General features: G+C 34.8%; 1 protein-coding gene across 2 annotated transcripts in view; it reads right to left on the bottom strand.

Moving 5' to 3' along the window:
• The window catches only part of LOC145676267 (uncharacterized), a 45611-nt gene that overhangs the window by 5656 nt on the left and 22852 nt on the right, over positions 1–17103 (bottom strand). For both annotated transcript variants that reach the window (XM_081747163.1, XM_081747162.1), the window contains exons 5-6: positions 10523–11311; positions 6199–6376 (exon numbers count right to left, since the gene is read on the bottom strand). In XM_081747163.1, coding sequence (XP_081603289.1) covers positions 6199–6376; positions 10523–11311 — 967 coding nt within the window. The remainder of the gene's footprint in view (positions 1–6198; positions 6377–10522; positions 11312–17103) is intronic.

Below are 17103 nucleotides of genomic sequence, written 5' to 3'. Positions count from 1 at the left end.
GATAGATGTCACTATTGTCTTTGCTTGTGGCAAGTTTCAGTCCTTCACTTCAGTTCGCTTTGCGCTGTTGCGAAGTAAACATATGGCTGTGCCACTGTTCGTCCCATAGGAAGAATGGAAAATGTACATCTTATTAGCGAACAGTGGAAGCATACTCATACACACCAAAAAGATACACTACAAACGAGCACCGAAACTCTACTTCTTAATAGACGAGGGAGACCTGTGGTTCGGCTCCCACGTTAAGCTGTAGGTTCACATCTCATATAGCCTCGCTGCTGAAAGAGACGCTAAATTCCAATTCAATTAATCTACTTCTTAATATCATCCTAGCCTCCGCAAAGATAACTTAATAATACAGGAGAATCACACATACTCATGGTCTCAATGCCGTCGAAGAATTCCTAAATATAAGCCGCAAACATCACAAATCCAACACATTATCTCTAATCCAACTTTGTCAGTCTCTTCTAATTATGATTAATTTCACATTTGAAAATTATCCTCAAATCAAGGGCACTGCCATGCTCACATGCAAAATTATTCATGGGATGCCTAGAACAATAAACATTCTGTTCATTACCACCTCAACCTTTCTCCTAACTTCGATTCATAGATACTCTAATATGATTCATGGTCAACCAACACTGGAATTATTCCTAAACAATAAGCTCTGATGGAATTCACATGGTCTCTCTCCAACCACACAGACACTTCAGTAGGTTTGTAGAATGTCTAAGGGTTCAAATGTGAATAAAAGTTTATTAGGTGCCTTATGAAGAAGGAAAAATTATAAACAACTGATGAAATAAATTACGCAGAAATACTGTTAATATGGTGGTGAAGCATTTATCATTCATTAAGGTTAAAATAGAGAGAAAACACGAAACCGTATAAATATGTTAACAAATTATGAGTATGGAAACAATAATTCAATTGTGCTGCGAAAAAAGTACTATGAATAAGATCTGTTGTTACGTAAATGTGTACAGCTTAATAGTAACTGTTTAATGAAATGAACTATTAAATGTTTTGTGTGATCTGATGCCACAAAATCATCAGTTGTATATTGTTTTAGAATTAATTATTCACTCGGGTAACCTGGTTACTAGATTTTGAATTGGAACATAACACTATGTAACACTCATTTTGGTCTTGTATTATAATAATGATTTCTGTCTTGTTACCTTGGAAGGAAGTAAGAAGGTGTATTGTTCAATGGAACTTCGCTTATGTAAGTAGTATCATCCAAAATATGGAACCTGTTCTATATTAATGAATTTATATGTGAATGTTGAAACGTTGATCTGCGTTAAGTTGCAGTTAAATTTGATTGAAGGGACTGCCAACACTGATTGAGATGTTCGCGGTAAAAGTATGAGCAAAGCGTTTTAAGCCTTTTAAGCTTAGGATATGCTATTATATTGAAATTGTGTCACCGCATACCTTTCTTATTAAAATTGTTCGTAAAGTGTAGTACATTCAACCGATTGAGCAAACAAAAGATAGTGAAGACACCAGTAATGGAGAACACAATCTTTTCCCGTAACAATGTTACCAACCTATTACAATTTCTCTTGACAAATAATTTAATGTACTTCAGTGTTTTACTCTATGAAACATGAATACCAATAATACAATCGCTCCATAAATTTTACATGTTTCAAATGTTAAAATGTAATATATACCAAAATCCATATACTAATCTGTCTACCTATCTATCTATCTATATAAATAAAAATGAAAGTGACGATGTTTGAAACTTTTAATCTCTTGAAACACCCGAACGATCTCGATCAAATTTTCAATATAGATGAGGCTCGGGCCTGGGATGGTATCTATCATTTCACTTTGACGGTGCGACTTAGGTGAGGGGGTGATATATAAAAATGATCGAAAATGACCGATATTAGTGTTGAATCCATAGTTTTCGGAGTCACTGAGATGAACAATGACACTTCAGATGCCGTTTAAATCCAAATTCAGCCGCGCAACTTGGGCGAAGGGAATATATATATATATATATATATATATATATATATATATATATATATATAATGTGTGTATATGTATAAAAATGATCGAAAATGACTGATATCAGAGAGCGCTTCAGTAACAGTAAAAAGTGAATGACTAACGGAACATATTACTAACTTTTCTTATTTTAGCCCCGACAAGCGGGTAATTGACGCTAGTTTGTAATATTTCAGACATGGCGTCGAGGTCGTGCAGACACCCACTAGATTCATTGTTATGTTTGTAAAGAATAAGGACAAAATCATAAAGTTATCGTCTGCATACGCCCTTGAAATTTTGAAGTCATATAAAGCCTACTTTGGAATGGCAGTGAGTAATCACGATAAATCATGGGACTCCCATGTAGCCTGTGAGCTGTGCAAAAGAACATTGGAAGGTATTTGCGATACTGTTTATTTTATGTTACACATCAGGACATCGTTTTAACTAATTTGGAATATCTAAAGTGGGTAACGTGTAAAACAGCACTACCAAAGTCCTCCATGCACTTTACAATCAATGTTCTATAACGCTTCCTCACTTTTCTTGAAACTTACTATTTTCACACACTCTATCTCTCTCTCTCTCTCTATTTTAATCTCGCAAGTACTGCAATGAGTCCTTGAACTTTTTATTTTTAATTTAACAGCATTACTTAACCCTTAACGGTTTACTATCTTTTCTGTCTACTTCCGGCACTGCTTGCAAAAACAACAACATATTCACAGACTACTCCCCTCGTAAAATTCACCAGAGTTGTAACCACGGGGCAATAGCTGCTCTACCATCGCGGAAAGTATGTACACAAATAACCACAACGAACAATACCTGAAAATAATACTCTTCAAACGCAATAGGCAAGATAAAAAAAAATGTGCAGCCAAATGGTAACGAAAACTCGTTAAGGGTTAAAGAATTGTGGTACTTTTCATTTTTTACTTATTAATAGTATTTAGGAGTATTTATATTTTTTTTCAAGTTGGAATAGTAGCGAAGCTCAAAGAAGTTCGTTATTCCCAAGGTTTGGAGGGAGCCAACGGACTACACTGTAAACTGTTATTTTTGTATGGTAGATCCAACGGCGCGTCGTTGAGGCAAGAAATCAACTCCAGTCTTCTATCCTAACATTCCCTCTTCAATTGCGCCAATTCCGCATTCAGACGAGTTACCCATTCTCACTCCTCCCCTGGAGAATACACTTGTGTATGAAAACCAAGAAGTGCAATCTGATACTGACGAGAACACTGCTGATATGAACTACGAAGATACGTCTACTAGACAACCGTACTATTCTAACCAAACATATTTGAACGATCTCATTCGAGATATATGTCTGATTAAAGATGGAGGCGAACTTCCTGTTTCCAGGCTAAAACAAGAACACAGTTGATAAATCAGTAAATGTAGGAGCTCACAGAAGACGACACGAACAGTTTTCCAAATTCTTTGCATGAAAGGTGGATTGTGCTTCTGATATACCCCCACGCTTTTCAACGTTCGGGTTTTCTTTATGTGTGCTCTTTTTGGTAAACCCTGTATATTAATGTTCTTATATTAAGTCATCACATTGCATAAAATTTAAATTGCTGTGAATTTCAGAATACAGTTAAACTTTAAAACAGTATAAAATAATATATCATTCGTTGCCAGCAAATGTAGCTATCAGTGGAAGGAAGTGTGAAATGTTAAACATAATTTGTCAGATAATTAACATTGGCATTAAGATGGAAAGTGTCAAAGGTGATGTTACTGCGTAGATCATCTCGTGATCAGTGAGCAATGTTTAAGGTCAAAGGTGATGCAATATTGGAACACATCAGGTGGTAGACGAATGATGCCAATATTAGCAGATATGTTTTTTGGTAGTTTTTTTTTTTTTTTCTTTCTTTTAATGGATCAGATTATGTTTGACTATGATGAAATTATGTACTAACTTCTTACACGTGTCAATGTGACTGTCGACCGGATCGAGCTGGAAGGCTAATTAATACGCAGCAAAATGGTGTGTATTAAACCCCCCTCTTATTAGATGGATACTGAGTTCTGATCCAGACATTCTGCAGGAACCTCCCCGTGTGGAAGAGTTGCTGAGGCGTGCGTGCACTAAAACTTCGCCACCAAGTCGATCCGACGACAGAAGAAACTTTGTGTTTCGTGGCTGTGTCGCACTTAATCAAGTCTCCAATAAATCGTTTTAACATCAATTATTTCTTTTGGAGAGTTAAACGCCATACTTTTGGGTACGATTCAAACTAACTTACGATTCCTCTGATTGCGCTCCTTCGCCTGTAGTCCGCATTTTGGTCACGCTTCTCTCCGGCGTGCAACACTTCTGCCAAGATATAAGTGGCGTTTGTTTATACACAGTTCGTTTAGATGTCTGAAGGCTGTGCTTCTGCACAATGGAAATAGGCACTCGTGTATTCCTATGACTCATTCCGTCTCTATGAAGGAAGACTTTAACAGCTTGAAGACCTTATTGGACAATTTGCAGTATACCAAATATGGGTGGTGATACGGGACTTCAAAAATATTGCATTACTCATGGGTCTGCGGTGTCACGAAATTCCCTTTTATCTCTATTTATGGAGCAGTAAGGACACTGATGCCCTCTACCGGAGGAGGTAATGGTCCAACGGAAGGAGTACTTTGTGAGGACACTTAACGTAAAATGTGAGCCACTTGTTAACCCTAAAATGGTATTGTTACTCCTTATACATATTAAACTTGGCATTATCAAGAAATCTGTAGAGTTTGAATATGGATTCTGATATATTTAAATTTTTACAGAACATGTTTTCGCAGCTATCACGTGCTAAGGTGAAGACTGGCGTGTTTGTAGGACCGCAAATGAGGAAGATGGTCCAGTCCACATAGTTCCCCAAGCTGCTAATTGAGATTAAAAAAGAAGCCTGAAGCAGCTGGTGACAGTCATTTAGTGTTTCTCAGGAAATTATAGACCTGAAGATTAAGTGGAGTTTGTAAATAACATAGTGACAAACTATGGCAAAATGTGATGTAGGATGCCGCTTAAGTTGTTCTTGCCTCTTACCTGGACAGTTTTAAGGAAAATATGGGTACATATTTAGAAGAGTACGGTAAACGCTTTCACAAAGACATTATAGGCCTTATGCAGTCGTTCCGACGCGTGGTTAGTGCCATATTAAAGAGTTCGACTAACATATATTTCCTGCAGTAGTCACTACTTTAGTATGACGCTAATCATACGTCAAAACGACTCTGCATAAGGCGGTATGACTTTCGAACCGTTATCAAGGGCAATACAATGATAATATGATGGGGACTACATCTGGGACTAATCCGTGAAAGGATGATACGCATCAACGAAAATGTAGGAAAGGACATTTCTAAGATGTACATAGGTACGCATGGGTATCTACGTACTCAAGGTATCTTTAAAGTAGCCTACACTTTTGATGTTATAATGTGGGTACTGAGGAACTAACAGCAAACCCCTTTCTTTCATTTCAATGCGATGTCTAATACATTTCATACATTTCAACTTGTACACAAATCCATGTTATATTTGCAAAAGCGAAGTTTCATGAGAATTATACACATTTTCTTAAATGTTCAATGAATATGACTAAGGAATCAGCAATATCAGCTGAACAAAAATAAATAAAATAAACAAATGAAGTGTTTCATACTGTAACCTAACACGAAACTCGTGGGATACTCTTTTTTTTTTCCATAAATTTTAAACCACCCTTTCAATCTCCTCTTCCCCCTTAGGGTATGCATAAAAAGTCCTAAATAGCCTATGACCTTTTCCAGATTTCGGTCTCTTCGATACAGTTACTTAGAAGTAGGCTACGCCACATCAAAGGTGTGGAATTGTATACCGTACTAACATACAAAGAAACAAGAAAGAATTCATTTTTATATATTAAGATAAAAGATACAATTAAGGGTATCATAATGTACGTTTCGGTGCTTGTGTCTGAAGCTTGTTCAATTAAAAAACAAAAAAAAAAAAAAAAAAAAAAAACAGAGGGAATTGTACGACAGAGAAGAAATCAGCTTCAGGAATTTTACGATACCACCTACCATCTTGGGCAAGATTCTTGTTTGTCACTTTTCTTTAGTTAAATACAAAATTAACAAAGTTTGTCACTTTTCTTTAGTTAAAAACAAAATGAATAAAAACAATCAACTCACCTGAATGAGTGCGTTTGTGCAGCTCAAGAAGAGAACTCCTCTTAAAAGATCGATTACAAGTGTCACACTTGTATTGAGTCAATCCGTTAATATCGTGACCCATTCGTTGATGTTGTGCAAGTTTACTTCTCGCAGAGAAACTTTCTGAGCAAGTTAGGCACTTGTATTTCTCATGTCTCTGCAACGGAAAAAACAGCAAGTGTTTCATAACTTACAACAAATATAATATGTTTATAAAATTGTGCATATTAATTTTGTTTCTTTAAAAAAATGTAAAAGCAGCTGATTTTTTCATAACATTTTCACTGAAAATTCGTACATCCCATGAATAGCTTTAAAATGTGCATTTTTGAGAATTTGAGTATAAAATTTGATTTGTTTTTTTTATTTTAGCGTCCCTTTCATCAGCAAGTAAACCTACAATTTAACGTGGAGTCCGAACATGATTCCCGCCGGAAATCGAACCCGGGTCTCCCATGCCCAAGGCACGTACGTTAACCGCTTAGCCACAAGGGAGCTATTGAGTATAAAAGTTTCATAAAGTAATAACATGATGACTTAAAATTACACTTAACAGAATTCATATTTACAATATTTTGCGTCTAAACATCTTTATTGATTGAACTGAATTTGCTTTACGCAGCACAAAGGTTATAAAGGTCGAGATCTACTATTTATATCAGGGTTGGCAAAAACCATGGTTTTTATTGAAAAACCAAAAAACCAGTTTTTTTTTGGTTTAAACCCGGTTTTTTTGGTTTAAACCAGATTTTTTTGGTTTAAATAATTTACTCCATGTATTTATATTAGATATGGACAGAAATTAGTTTGTTTCGCCTTGGTGTTATTATGCAGCAACAAGGTTATGCTGGAAGGGGTCACATAAGCTTAAAGCCGAATCCAAACCGTTTCTCGGCTTACATGCAAAAGAAATTGTCCATTTGGACATGAAACCGGGACTAATTGGCCACAAATAAGATTGCCAACTCACTCACGAAGGACTCCTGATAAAAATACGTTGTACAGATCTTTACATAGGCCTGCTTGTTAAAATAATGTCAAGAGTCATTTCAGAAGGACAAAAAAGATAAACAGTTACACAAGTAAAAACATTATACAAAATTATATACAAATCGGGAAATTCCCGCCTCAGCCATTGGGTAAATCCTGATTCTTTAAATGTATTTGTATGTAAAATTTTAAGGTCAACGTATCATAATCACTACGCTAAAACTGAGGTATTAAATTACAAACTTGGTACGTAGATATCATTCAATAAAATAAAAACCAAGTCAAATCCAAGCTGATGTTGGAAGCTACGTAGGCAGTTGATAAATTTTGCCAATTTCTATCAATATATTTAGGCAACCTTGGCTTCTTTATAAAACAACAGGCATTCATTCAAGTACAAATATATAATTTGGTTTCATTTCGTATGTTTAGGCTTAACATCCTTATGAAATACCAAAGTTATCACGGAGAAGACTTTCGCTTAGGGGGACACCTCGAATCGCTACTTGGTATACACCTGAAAGATGGGTTGTGGTTCGACGAGAATTGAACACGGGACCCCTTGATTAAAAGGTGAAAAGTAGATAAACGTAATGCGGATGGTTTGATATGTGGAAACGTCACCATGAAGTTCACACGATTTAGAGCATTTTTCGTTCCTTTTTTTTTGGGGGGGGGGCACTTTTTTTTTTTTTTTTTTTTTTTTTTTTTGAAAAAACCACCTGGTTTAAACCAGTCAACACTTCCTGGTTTGAATGCAATGCAGCCGGCGTGTGCACCGACTATTATTTAACACCACCTTGACAGAGGTTTCCACCCATTTGGTTTCCAAGCGACCTATATTACAGGAGCATGCTTCAGATCCTAGCTGCAGTTGTCACGACATTTCTCAGTGATTATTATATGGACAAAACTTTCAAAATACCTTCAATATCCAAACGAATACACTATTCCGAACGAATGATATAATCTAATACAAAATAAAGTACCATCAACCTTTGTTCAACCAGCTGAAAGAAAATTGCAAGTGACATTATATCCCATACAGGACAATGAAACGACTGTGGTTTCTCCTATGTACACCTTTTAGCAGGAATAATAATACTGAAATAAATAAATAAACGTTGAACGGGTCCTCTGCATTTTTGTTTCTGCTTAAGTTTTAACGCGATTTCCATCAACTGCTAATTTTCTGTTTTAATATGTAACTTATCTAAGAAAAGCTCTATATGTAGTTGTTTTTATTTCAAAACATATATAGAGAATATTAAGAAGAAAAGAATATTAAAGAAAAGAACAGTAACTGTGGAACGACAGGTCAGATATCATATTGTTGGTAAAGTACTTTCTTCTTCGTACTTTGTTTCCTCGTTTATAACAATGACCTTTTCTTTCTTTCTTTTCTTTTTTTCTTTTTTTTTTTTAATTCATTTGTCAGTATAAACGTCTTTAAACAGTAATGTGATGTTAAGGTTTGAATGAGTTAAGGTCTTCGAATATTGTTTTTTATTGGCTACCATGATTTTCCTCTTAATCATATCATTATGTTCACAAGGTGATGGGGAAAAAGCAAGAATGTGATAACATACGTAACTTATAGACTTGCAACCCTACTTCAGAAAGAGACAGCTACGGATTCACGTTTAAGTGTATATGTATTTCATGCATTTTTAAAATATAATTTCAGTTTCTACTACATAATAGAAGAGCATACTGCAAAGTTCAAACTAATAAAATAAATTCTCACTTGAATTTCTCTTAAATTTTCCCTATATCTGAGTTTCAAATAAATATAGCAACTTACTTTGCATAAGTACGCATGGATCATATTTTAGTTGATGTCTTTTGAGCTATTAATAACCATTCAAGACTGTTCGTTGAAATCTACACAAAGTAGAACTTTTAACAAATATTGCAAAAATTTTATTAAAGTTTTGCACTACTTTTACAGTATGCATAACACACTATAATATGAACAGTAGTTATTTTCAAGTAATTCCTCATTCTTGAAAAAAATGTCTGTAAGTGAACTGTGACGTCATATGTTTTGACGACGTACTGCTCAACAATGATCATTATTATTGTTTGTTGAACTTTGGCGCCCCTTTGAGCACCGAGCCACCGTAATACGTTCAGTGCTCTCCCACTGAGAATAGAACCCACGATTCCGTGCACCAAAGGCGCGCTAGCCACTATATCAGCAGGGAGAGCTGTTTAACAATGAGAAACATCTTGAAAAGCATTAGTTATTACGAATTATGACATTTTGTAAGTACTAAAATATATTAATGCAGTAAAATTTCAATATAGCCTTTTTGTGATTAACGTTTAGACAAATATGATAATTTGTTGTGAAACTCAACCTACACGCACAACAAGGCCATTTCAATAGTACCATATATATATATATATATATATATATATATATATATATATATATATATATATACAATCAACGTTGTACTATGCAACAAACTTAAATGAAACTTGCAATCAAATTACTTGTCTATACTATTGCTGTCTTTCGGTCGGTCAAGAATTTGCCTTCCACCACTAGGTTTCATGCAAAGTGAGAATACCCTAACATAGATATTATGGATATAATATGTCTGCAGACAAAACTCGTCTCCCAATTCCTTCTGTAAGTGCCTTTCCAATCTACAATAAATATGTTTCACAAGAGAACTCGCTTCATAACCCACTGGGAAGGAAGCGTTGATACTTAAGCGTCTGTGAAAGCAGGTGATACGTATAGTTAGAGCGCCGGAAGAGCAGGTTATTTGAAATACATCTTAGAAAATTGCATATGAAATGTTGGGAGTGTATATATAGTGTATACAGTGATTCGCTTATGAAAAATTACATGACAATTATTTATAACATTTCCTATATTATTTATAACATTTCTACTTCGTTACTTTAGTTTCGACTATGCTGCTTACTTTAATAAATTACTGCAAAGATTTCGAGACATGGAACACGGAGTCTTTGTTAGTCCTATAAGAAAATAAGATGTGTTCCCTGCGTTCAAGACATTAACCTAAATAAGATTAACAAATTTTATCCATAAAATTTAATTTATGCTGAGGTATTCTCAATCTACACTTCAGTTTTTCCAAGGACGATGACTACTGTGGCCAGGAAAATGCTGAAGAAACATCTGTAATTGAAAGAAAAATACTTTTTCATAGTCACAAGATAAGGAAGCGGAATCTGCGTTTTAGTATAATTATCTCCTAAGATTTCACTTAAGTTTGTTGTACAGCACCATACAACAAAAAACAAACAAAAAGGAGTAAAAAATATAATTTACCTGAACATGATATAAAAACTGTTGTCTTCTAAAAAATGTTTCTGTACAAATGGTACATTTCCATGGTTTCTGTAATTCATGTTGTTCTCGATGTGATTTATCTTCTTCTTTTGTCTCAGAGAAATGACCACACAGCAAACATACTATTTTCGTCCCCGCATGCACACGGTAATGACTATACAATGATAAACGTTTACTAAACCACTTATCACAAAATTCACATTTATACTTTGTATCAATCATTCTTACTTTGTGGCTCTCACGCATGTGAAGTTGTAAATGTTTACGGACTGTAAATAATCTATTGCACAGTTTACAGTTGTTTCTCCTGTGACCTTCCATATGTTTATCATAATGTCGACGATACCGAAATATTTCATTACACTGATTGCACTTTTTAAGTGACGATGGATTTTCCGATTTCACACAAGATCTTGAAGAAAAATGATTCATATAGGCTTCTTTATTGGGGAATTCTTTATGACACATATCACAACTTGCTGGGTCGTTTTGGTGTTCATGAAGATGCTCTTGTAGCGCTTCTTGGGACTGGAACTCCATATCACATCCGTAACATCTCATCATTAGAGACAATTTCATTTTGTCAGCACTGTCTTCTGCGGTGTCTTCTTTCTTCGATTTAGCAGCAGCGGATTTTGTTATAGCATTCACTTGAGCATTTTCCTTGGTTTCCTCTTCAATATGGCCGTTCTCTTTCAATTTTACTTTTTTCGTTGACTTAGATCGTTTAACTGGATATATAACTGCCCTCGGAATTTTATCATCACCCTAAAATTCATTAAAAAGAAAAAATCATATTATAGAAAATGTACAAGCATATTACAAAATATACACTTTTAAAATACGAAATTTTTTACGAGCCAGATGTATCTTAACAAAAACTTCAGTAAAACCAGCTTGATTAATTTGACAAATCTTCTATTACAGTGAACTACGTATGGAAAGGAGTCTGTTTGCGATAAGATAACTGTTTAATGTACTTCCAAATTTACTACGAAGAAATTAGATTTTTATTAGGTGGGCTCTGTTCAACTTGATAAGAAAAGATACTCTGATCTGAATATATCTATATCTATATCTATCTATCTATCTATCTATCTATCTATCTATATATATATATATATATATATATATATATATATATCGTCGGTCCAATGCCAAAACCGCGAATGTGCTAAATTTGGGTAAACTTACGAATGTGGAACATTCGTCGTTTTGCCGTTGCATTACCTTGTGTTGAAGCTCATTAGCATTTTAGAAGTTTACTATAACTCAGGATTGAGTGATTTTTTGCTTACCAGAATCTTGCATTTGAATCTATCCGCCCTAAGTAATACGAAACTGCACTTAGTTGATAGTCAAAACTTGCACATATATATATATATATATATATATATATATATATATATATATATATATATATATATATATATTAGCCAAAGGCTAGTGTATAGATAGATAGATATAGATATAGATATAGATATAGATAATATAAATGTTAATATAATTCTGGTTCTTGATAAATGTTAAAAGATTACATAAAAATTAAAATCGGAATAATCTTAAATAAATACAAATGAGTATCGTTTCACAGTGTGAAACTAAGCCTTCCAAACTAAGCGAATTCAATACTCAAACCTGAAGTAGCGCACCTGTAAGTACTGGCTGCAATAGAGTAATGAGATCAAATGTAGAGCCTGTTTCTTGGGCGCTAAATCCATATTAAAAAGACATTACTCGCTATCTCTTACTGTTTTCCTATAGCGATAAAGACTGAAACCAAAAATTGTTTATTTCAACTACTTCCGACTTGAATAAATGGTTAAGAGTGGAGATTAACTATTTCTGAGACACTGATTTGATTGCAAAAACCGCTTCTTGATATCTTTTACCGGTTTTGCTCTACGGAAATCGGTACTGAAACCGGAAATAATAGTATATTTGAACCGGTTTTGATAGTGTCGTGGATAGTCATGATATATTGTCTTAAGACGCTGAATCGTTTGTAAAAACCGCTAAATTACCTTTTTCTTATGTGGTGATAAATGATAAAACCTGAAATGGCTAACTGCTACCGTTTTCGTTCTATGACGATAAAAGCTGAAACCAGAAATGGCGAATTTGAACCACTTCCGATTTGAATAGAGGATGATGGAGGAGACGGAACCTGTGCTTCTCACGCTTAATCGATTGCAAAAACCAACTTCTCGATATTCCTTACCGTTTTTACTCTGATATCTGTCAAAAGACGGACGGACGGAGAAAGTCGTTCTATAAGACTTTCGACACATACGCATAGCATAATTTGGAAGACTAAAAACTGGTTATTTTGAAAAGCTCGAGACTTCATCCTGGCTGGCATGAATAACGACATAACAATAACTATACTAGGTGCAGGGACGTACAGAGGAATATATTTCGGGGAGGTTCAAATTCAATATGAGGATACATAAGAGTTAACATTAAAATTTGTAGAACTACCTCTAATATTCGACTAAATTTACAGAAAAATCGTGATTTGAGGGGGAATTCGGACTCCCAGACTTCACCCCCTGCGTATGACCCTGCCTAGGTGCAATGTCAAATTATGCCAGTTTGCAGTGTGTCCCGTTTTCTGATTTTGTAACTCTCGTCACCCTATCGTAATGCACAAGAAAAACAGAAATCATAACGGAATACAACAGAGTTAGTTTAATTTTACATGCTCTTTATTCTGAATATTTAAAAATAAAAATAAATGTCTGAATGGAAACGGGAGTAACCTACAAATACATGAGGGTAGCTCGTTGTTCCCTTTCAGCGTTGTTTGTCAGTATTCGATTACGAAAGATTTGGGAAATACCAGTTTTAGTTGGTCTTTCTTCGCAATACATGAATTCTATCTGCGCAATTACAAGCATTTCTCTGTAATATTTTATGGAAAGGTTTGCAGGAAAAGACTGCATTTAAAATTTATGATTTTAAATGTCCATCTAGTTTATTGAGTACAAAGAAAAAAGTTAACAAAATTATACTGATCATCTCGTTACACTATATTAGTCATTTTCAATTAGGTGCTCCGTGACGTCACAGTTTGCTGCTTGAATTCTCAGTAAATGTCTTATACAGAGCAAGGAGAAGGCAGCAAACTCAATGCTGATACAAGATAGTGGTGACAGACAAACAAGACGTAGTCGATAGTTTTGCAGATACATTACTCGACATGACTAATCGAACACTGTCAATCCTTGTTTACTATATTCCACCTTCTTCATGTCCTTACTTTTTTTTTTTTTTTTTGCTAAATCTGTGCTTTCTCCTGGCCCTGATCACAAAAGCCCGCTCCTACGTCATACACTGACGAGTTGGAAATGACTGAACTACATAAATCACTTTCGCACGTGACTGAAGTTGTTTGGAACAGTGTACATAGATTATATCATAATATTAATCACGTATACTGCTGAAGTCTATAATCGTATAATTTGCCGTTGAAGTCTATAATTTTGGTCAAGATCAGATTATTTCCGATCGAGGATAAGATATATAATATCCTTTCGTCAAGTTCAAACCTAACTTTACAGGCCAATAACTCGGGAATCAAAGGCCTGTACACTATAATATTATATACGGTTACTAAGATCATCAAGGTCTACCACATGCCAAGTTTGATTAAAATCGGATGAGTTCCATCTTTCGCGCTTTAGTGAAATTTCTTGATTTCACTGAGTCCAAACCAGTAGCTCGGGAATCAAAGATCCACACATCACAATGTTTTATATTGAGCTTGGATGCATACCAAGCTCATCAAGATCTACGAGCATACCAACTTTGGTCAAGATCATTTGAGTTTAATCAAATGCATCTTAGTGAAATTTCTTGATGCCACTCAGTTAAAATCAAAATTTGATGAACATAGCCCGCACATCATAATATTTAACGTACTTACTAAATACATCAAGGTTCACGACTAATTTTGGTCCTGATTGGATGAACTTCGTCGATAGTATGCGTTATACAATATCCTTTCATTAAATTAAAACCCAAATTTGAATGCCAATAACTTCTCAATCAAAAAAAATATTACATATTGTTACAAACTTTATCCAAGTAGCACCGTGCCCATTTTGGTCGAGATCGAATGAATTTCATCGATAGCATATGATATATATACCTAGGTACTCTTCTTGTATGATTTTTAACAAGAAAAAACAAATGAAGGATGATGATTGATGTTGAAGAAAAACCAAACGAAAGGACAGAAAGAAAACAAAGAAACGGAAATTTTTCGGATTTTTTTGGATTTTTGTTTTTCAAAAAGTGAAAAATTATCGAAAAACGGATTTTTCAAAAAGGCTATCCCTACTAGATCCTAACCTATACGAACTAATCAAATCGAGTTACCTTGCTTTTGCGTGGTTACTAACTTATCCAATATACAGGGTGTTTCAAAACAACACCGACAACGTTTGGGAGGTGATTCCTGACACCAAGGTAAGACGAAAAGTATAGACCAACTTGGGTGCACAAATGCTTCCTATCGGAGCTATCGGCTTCCGAAAACATGAAAAAAAAATGAATTTTAAAAGTCCATAGCTCAAAAACTACGGGACCTACCGTAGTCGGATTAAGACTTTACTTAGGAACGAATATGTGCACTATCCAAAAATACGTATTTCAGAATCCTAAGATACTCACTCAACAATTTTTATAGAGGCAGTTTGGATAGGGGCATATAATTTGAAGTACTCATCAACTACCTCTATAAAAATGTTGCAGGAACTACCGCAGGATTCTGAAATTTGGATATTTGGATAGGGCACATACTAGTTTCTAAATAAAGAACTGACCCGACTACGGTAGGTCCCATAGTATTGGAGCTATGGACCTTTAAAGTTGATTTTTTCATATTTTTGGCACCCTATAGCTCCGAAAGGAAGCATTTGTGCACCCAAGTTGGTCTATACTTTTCATCTTATCTTGGTGTTAGGAATCACCTCCCAAACGTTGTCAGTGTTGTTTTGAAACACTCTGTATTTCGGCCACTTTGTTTATTCTGGTTGTCCTCAAGGTAGCTCTTCTACGTACAGGTAAGTGCGAATCTTCTGAAACCTCACAATAACTCCTTCTTTACCTTGTGTCCCTAATTTATATATTAGTTTATGGAAGACACCAACGAAAATAAGGGAATATTATGAGGTTTTAGAAAACTTGCATTACCCTGAGGATGGTCCCAGTAAAGCAAGTGGCTGAAATATATCGGATAAGTCAATAATCAGGCAAAAAGTAAGTAACAAATATGTTATTTATATACATGAAATCTGCTACATTTATAATCAAATTAATTTAACTATTATTACCTATTTTTATATTGGTTTCTCGTCATGTTCTGGGGTCCACTCAAAAGTAAGTTTCCAAAGGCTTTCTATTCCTCCTGCACGCGTTTCATCTGTTACAAGGGTTATATTTATTTCTATCTCTATACTCGCCGCGACCTTATCCTGATAGCCGAGATTCGCAGCTTCAATTCAGGCGACTCCGCGCACATTACATAGTTCCTCCCGTTACCAAGTAAAACATTACTTAGGAGATCAATTCAAAGAGCTAATTGAGTTCAAGTATATAAAAATGTCAATACAGAAACACTATTTAAAATAAATGATACTACATTTATTAGTAAAGGGTTATGAAATGACGTCACGACTCAGAATCGGAAAGAGAGAAGGAAAGAAAGGAGTAAAAAGCCGGCAGCTAAGATGCGAGTCTCTTGCAAGTGTTGCAAGATTATAAACTTGAAAAATCTTATAAGAAAAGCAGAGGACCAGTAAAATTACTTAATTGGTCAATGTTAGAAACCGTCCACAATGGATAGGAAATGGCTTAATATTTTTATATGATATATAAATTAAATAGAGTAACTACCCCGTAAGAAACTTCATTGCCTGCTGATAAATGAAACAAAAGAAATAACGGAACTCACATGTAACTTCTGAAATTTTTGTGCAGAGAGTAACACTGCTCTGCCAAATATCGTCTTCGCGCGTGCGTTAGAGTGGGTACGTAGGTGTACTGAAACTGAAACCATGAAGAGTGTTAAGTGCGAAGTTGAAAATATGAATGAATCCGAATTATCATCTTCTCAGTATTATCGCAAACACGAGGAAGGAAAACCTCTTTAAAATCAAGCAAAGTAAATTGTCAACAATTTGTACGCTCGACTAAGAGAAAAATATGCACACAAATCTATTGAAGAAATTGTTAATATGATTGTTGCCGGTTCGCTGTGGTTTATTCAGTGCCAATGTAGAGTTGCTGTGCTTTTAGAAAAAAAAAAAAAAATCGTATTTTTAATTTATTGTGTGGGAGGGTGGCTGCTCGTATGTTTCTCTTTATGATTGACCTTTTCCAGGTAGATATGAGAACAACTTCATTTCTTATCCTTTCTTACCTTAATCAATTGAAATGAATAAGCAAAATAGTTTTCATGCTCTCGGGTTTTAATTGTGAGGATTGCAAACACATGACGTGCGAATTTCCAATACATTTATTACTATTGTCGTGTCTTCATGAATTATTAAAAC

Source organism: Thermobia domestica, chromosome 2 (assembly GCF_964235325.1).
Source record: "Thermobia domestica chromosome 2, izTheDome1.hap1.1, whole genome shotgun sequence".
NCBI classification, from domain to species: Eukaryota; Metazoa; Arthropoda; class Insecta; order Zygentoma; family Lepismatidae; genus Thermobia; species Thermobia domestica.
The sequence above is the reverse complement of the archived record's forward strand: the minus strand, read 5'-3'. Positions and strand labels throughout refer to the sequence as shown.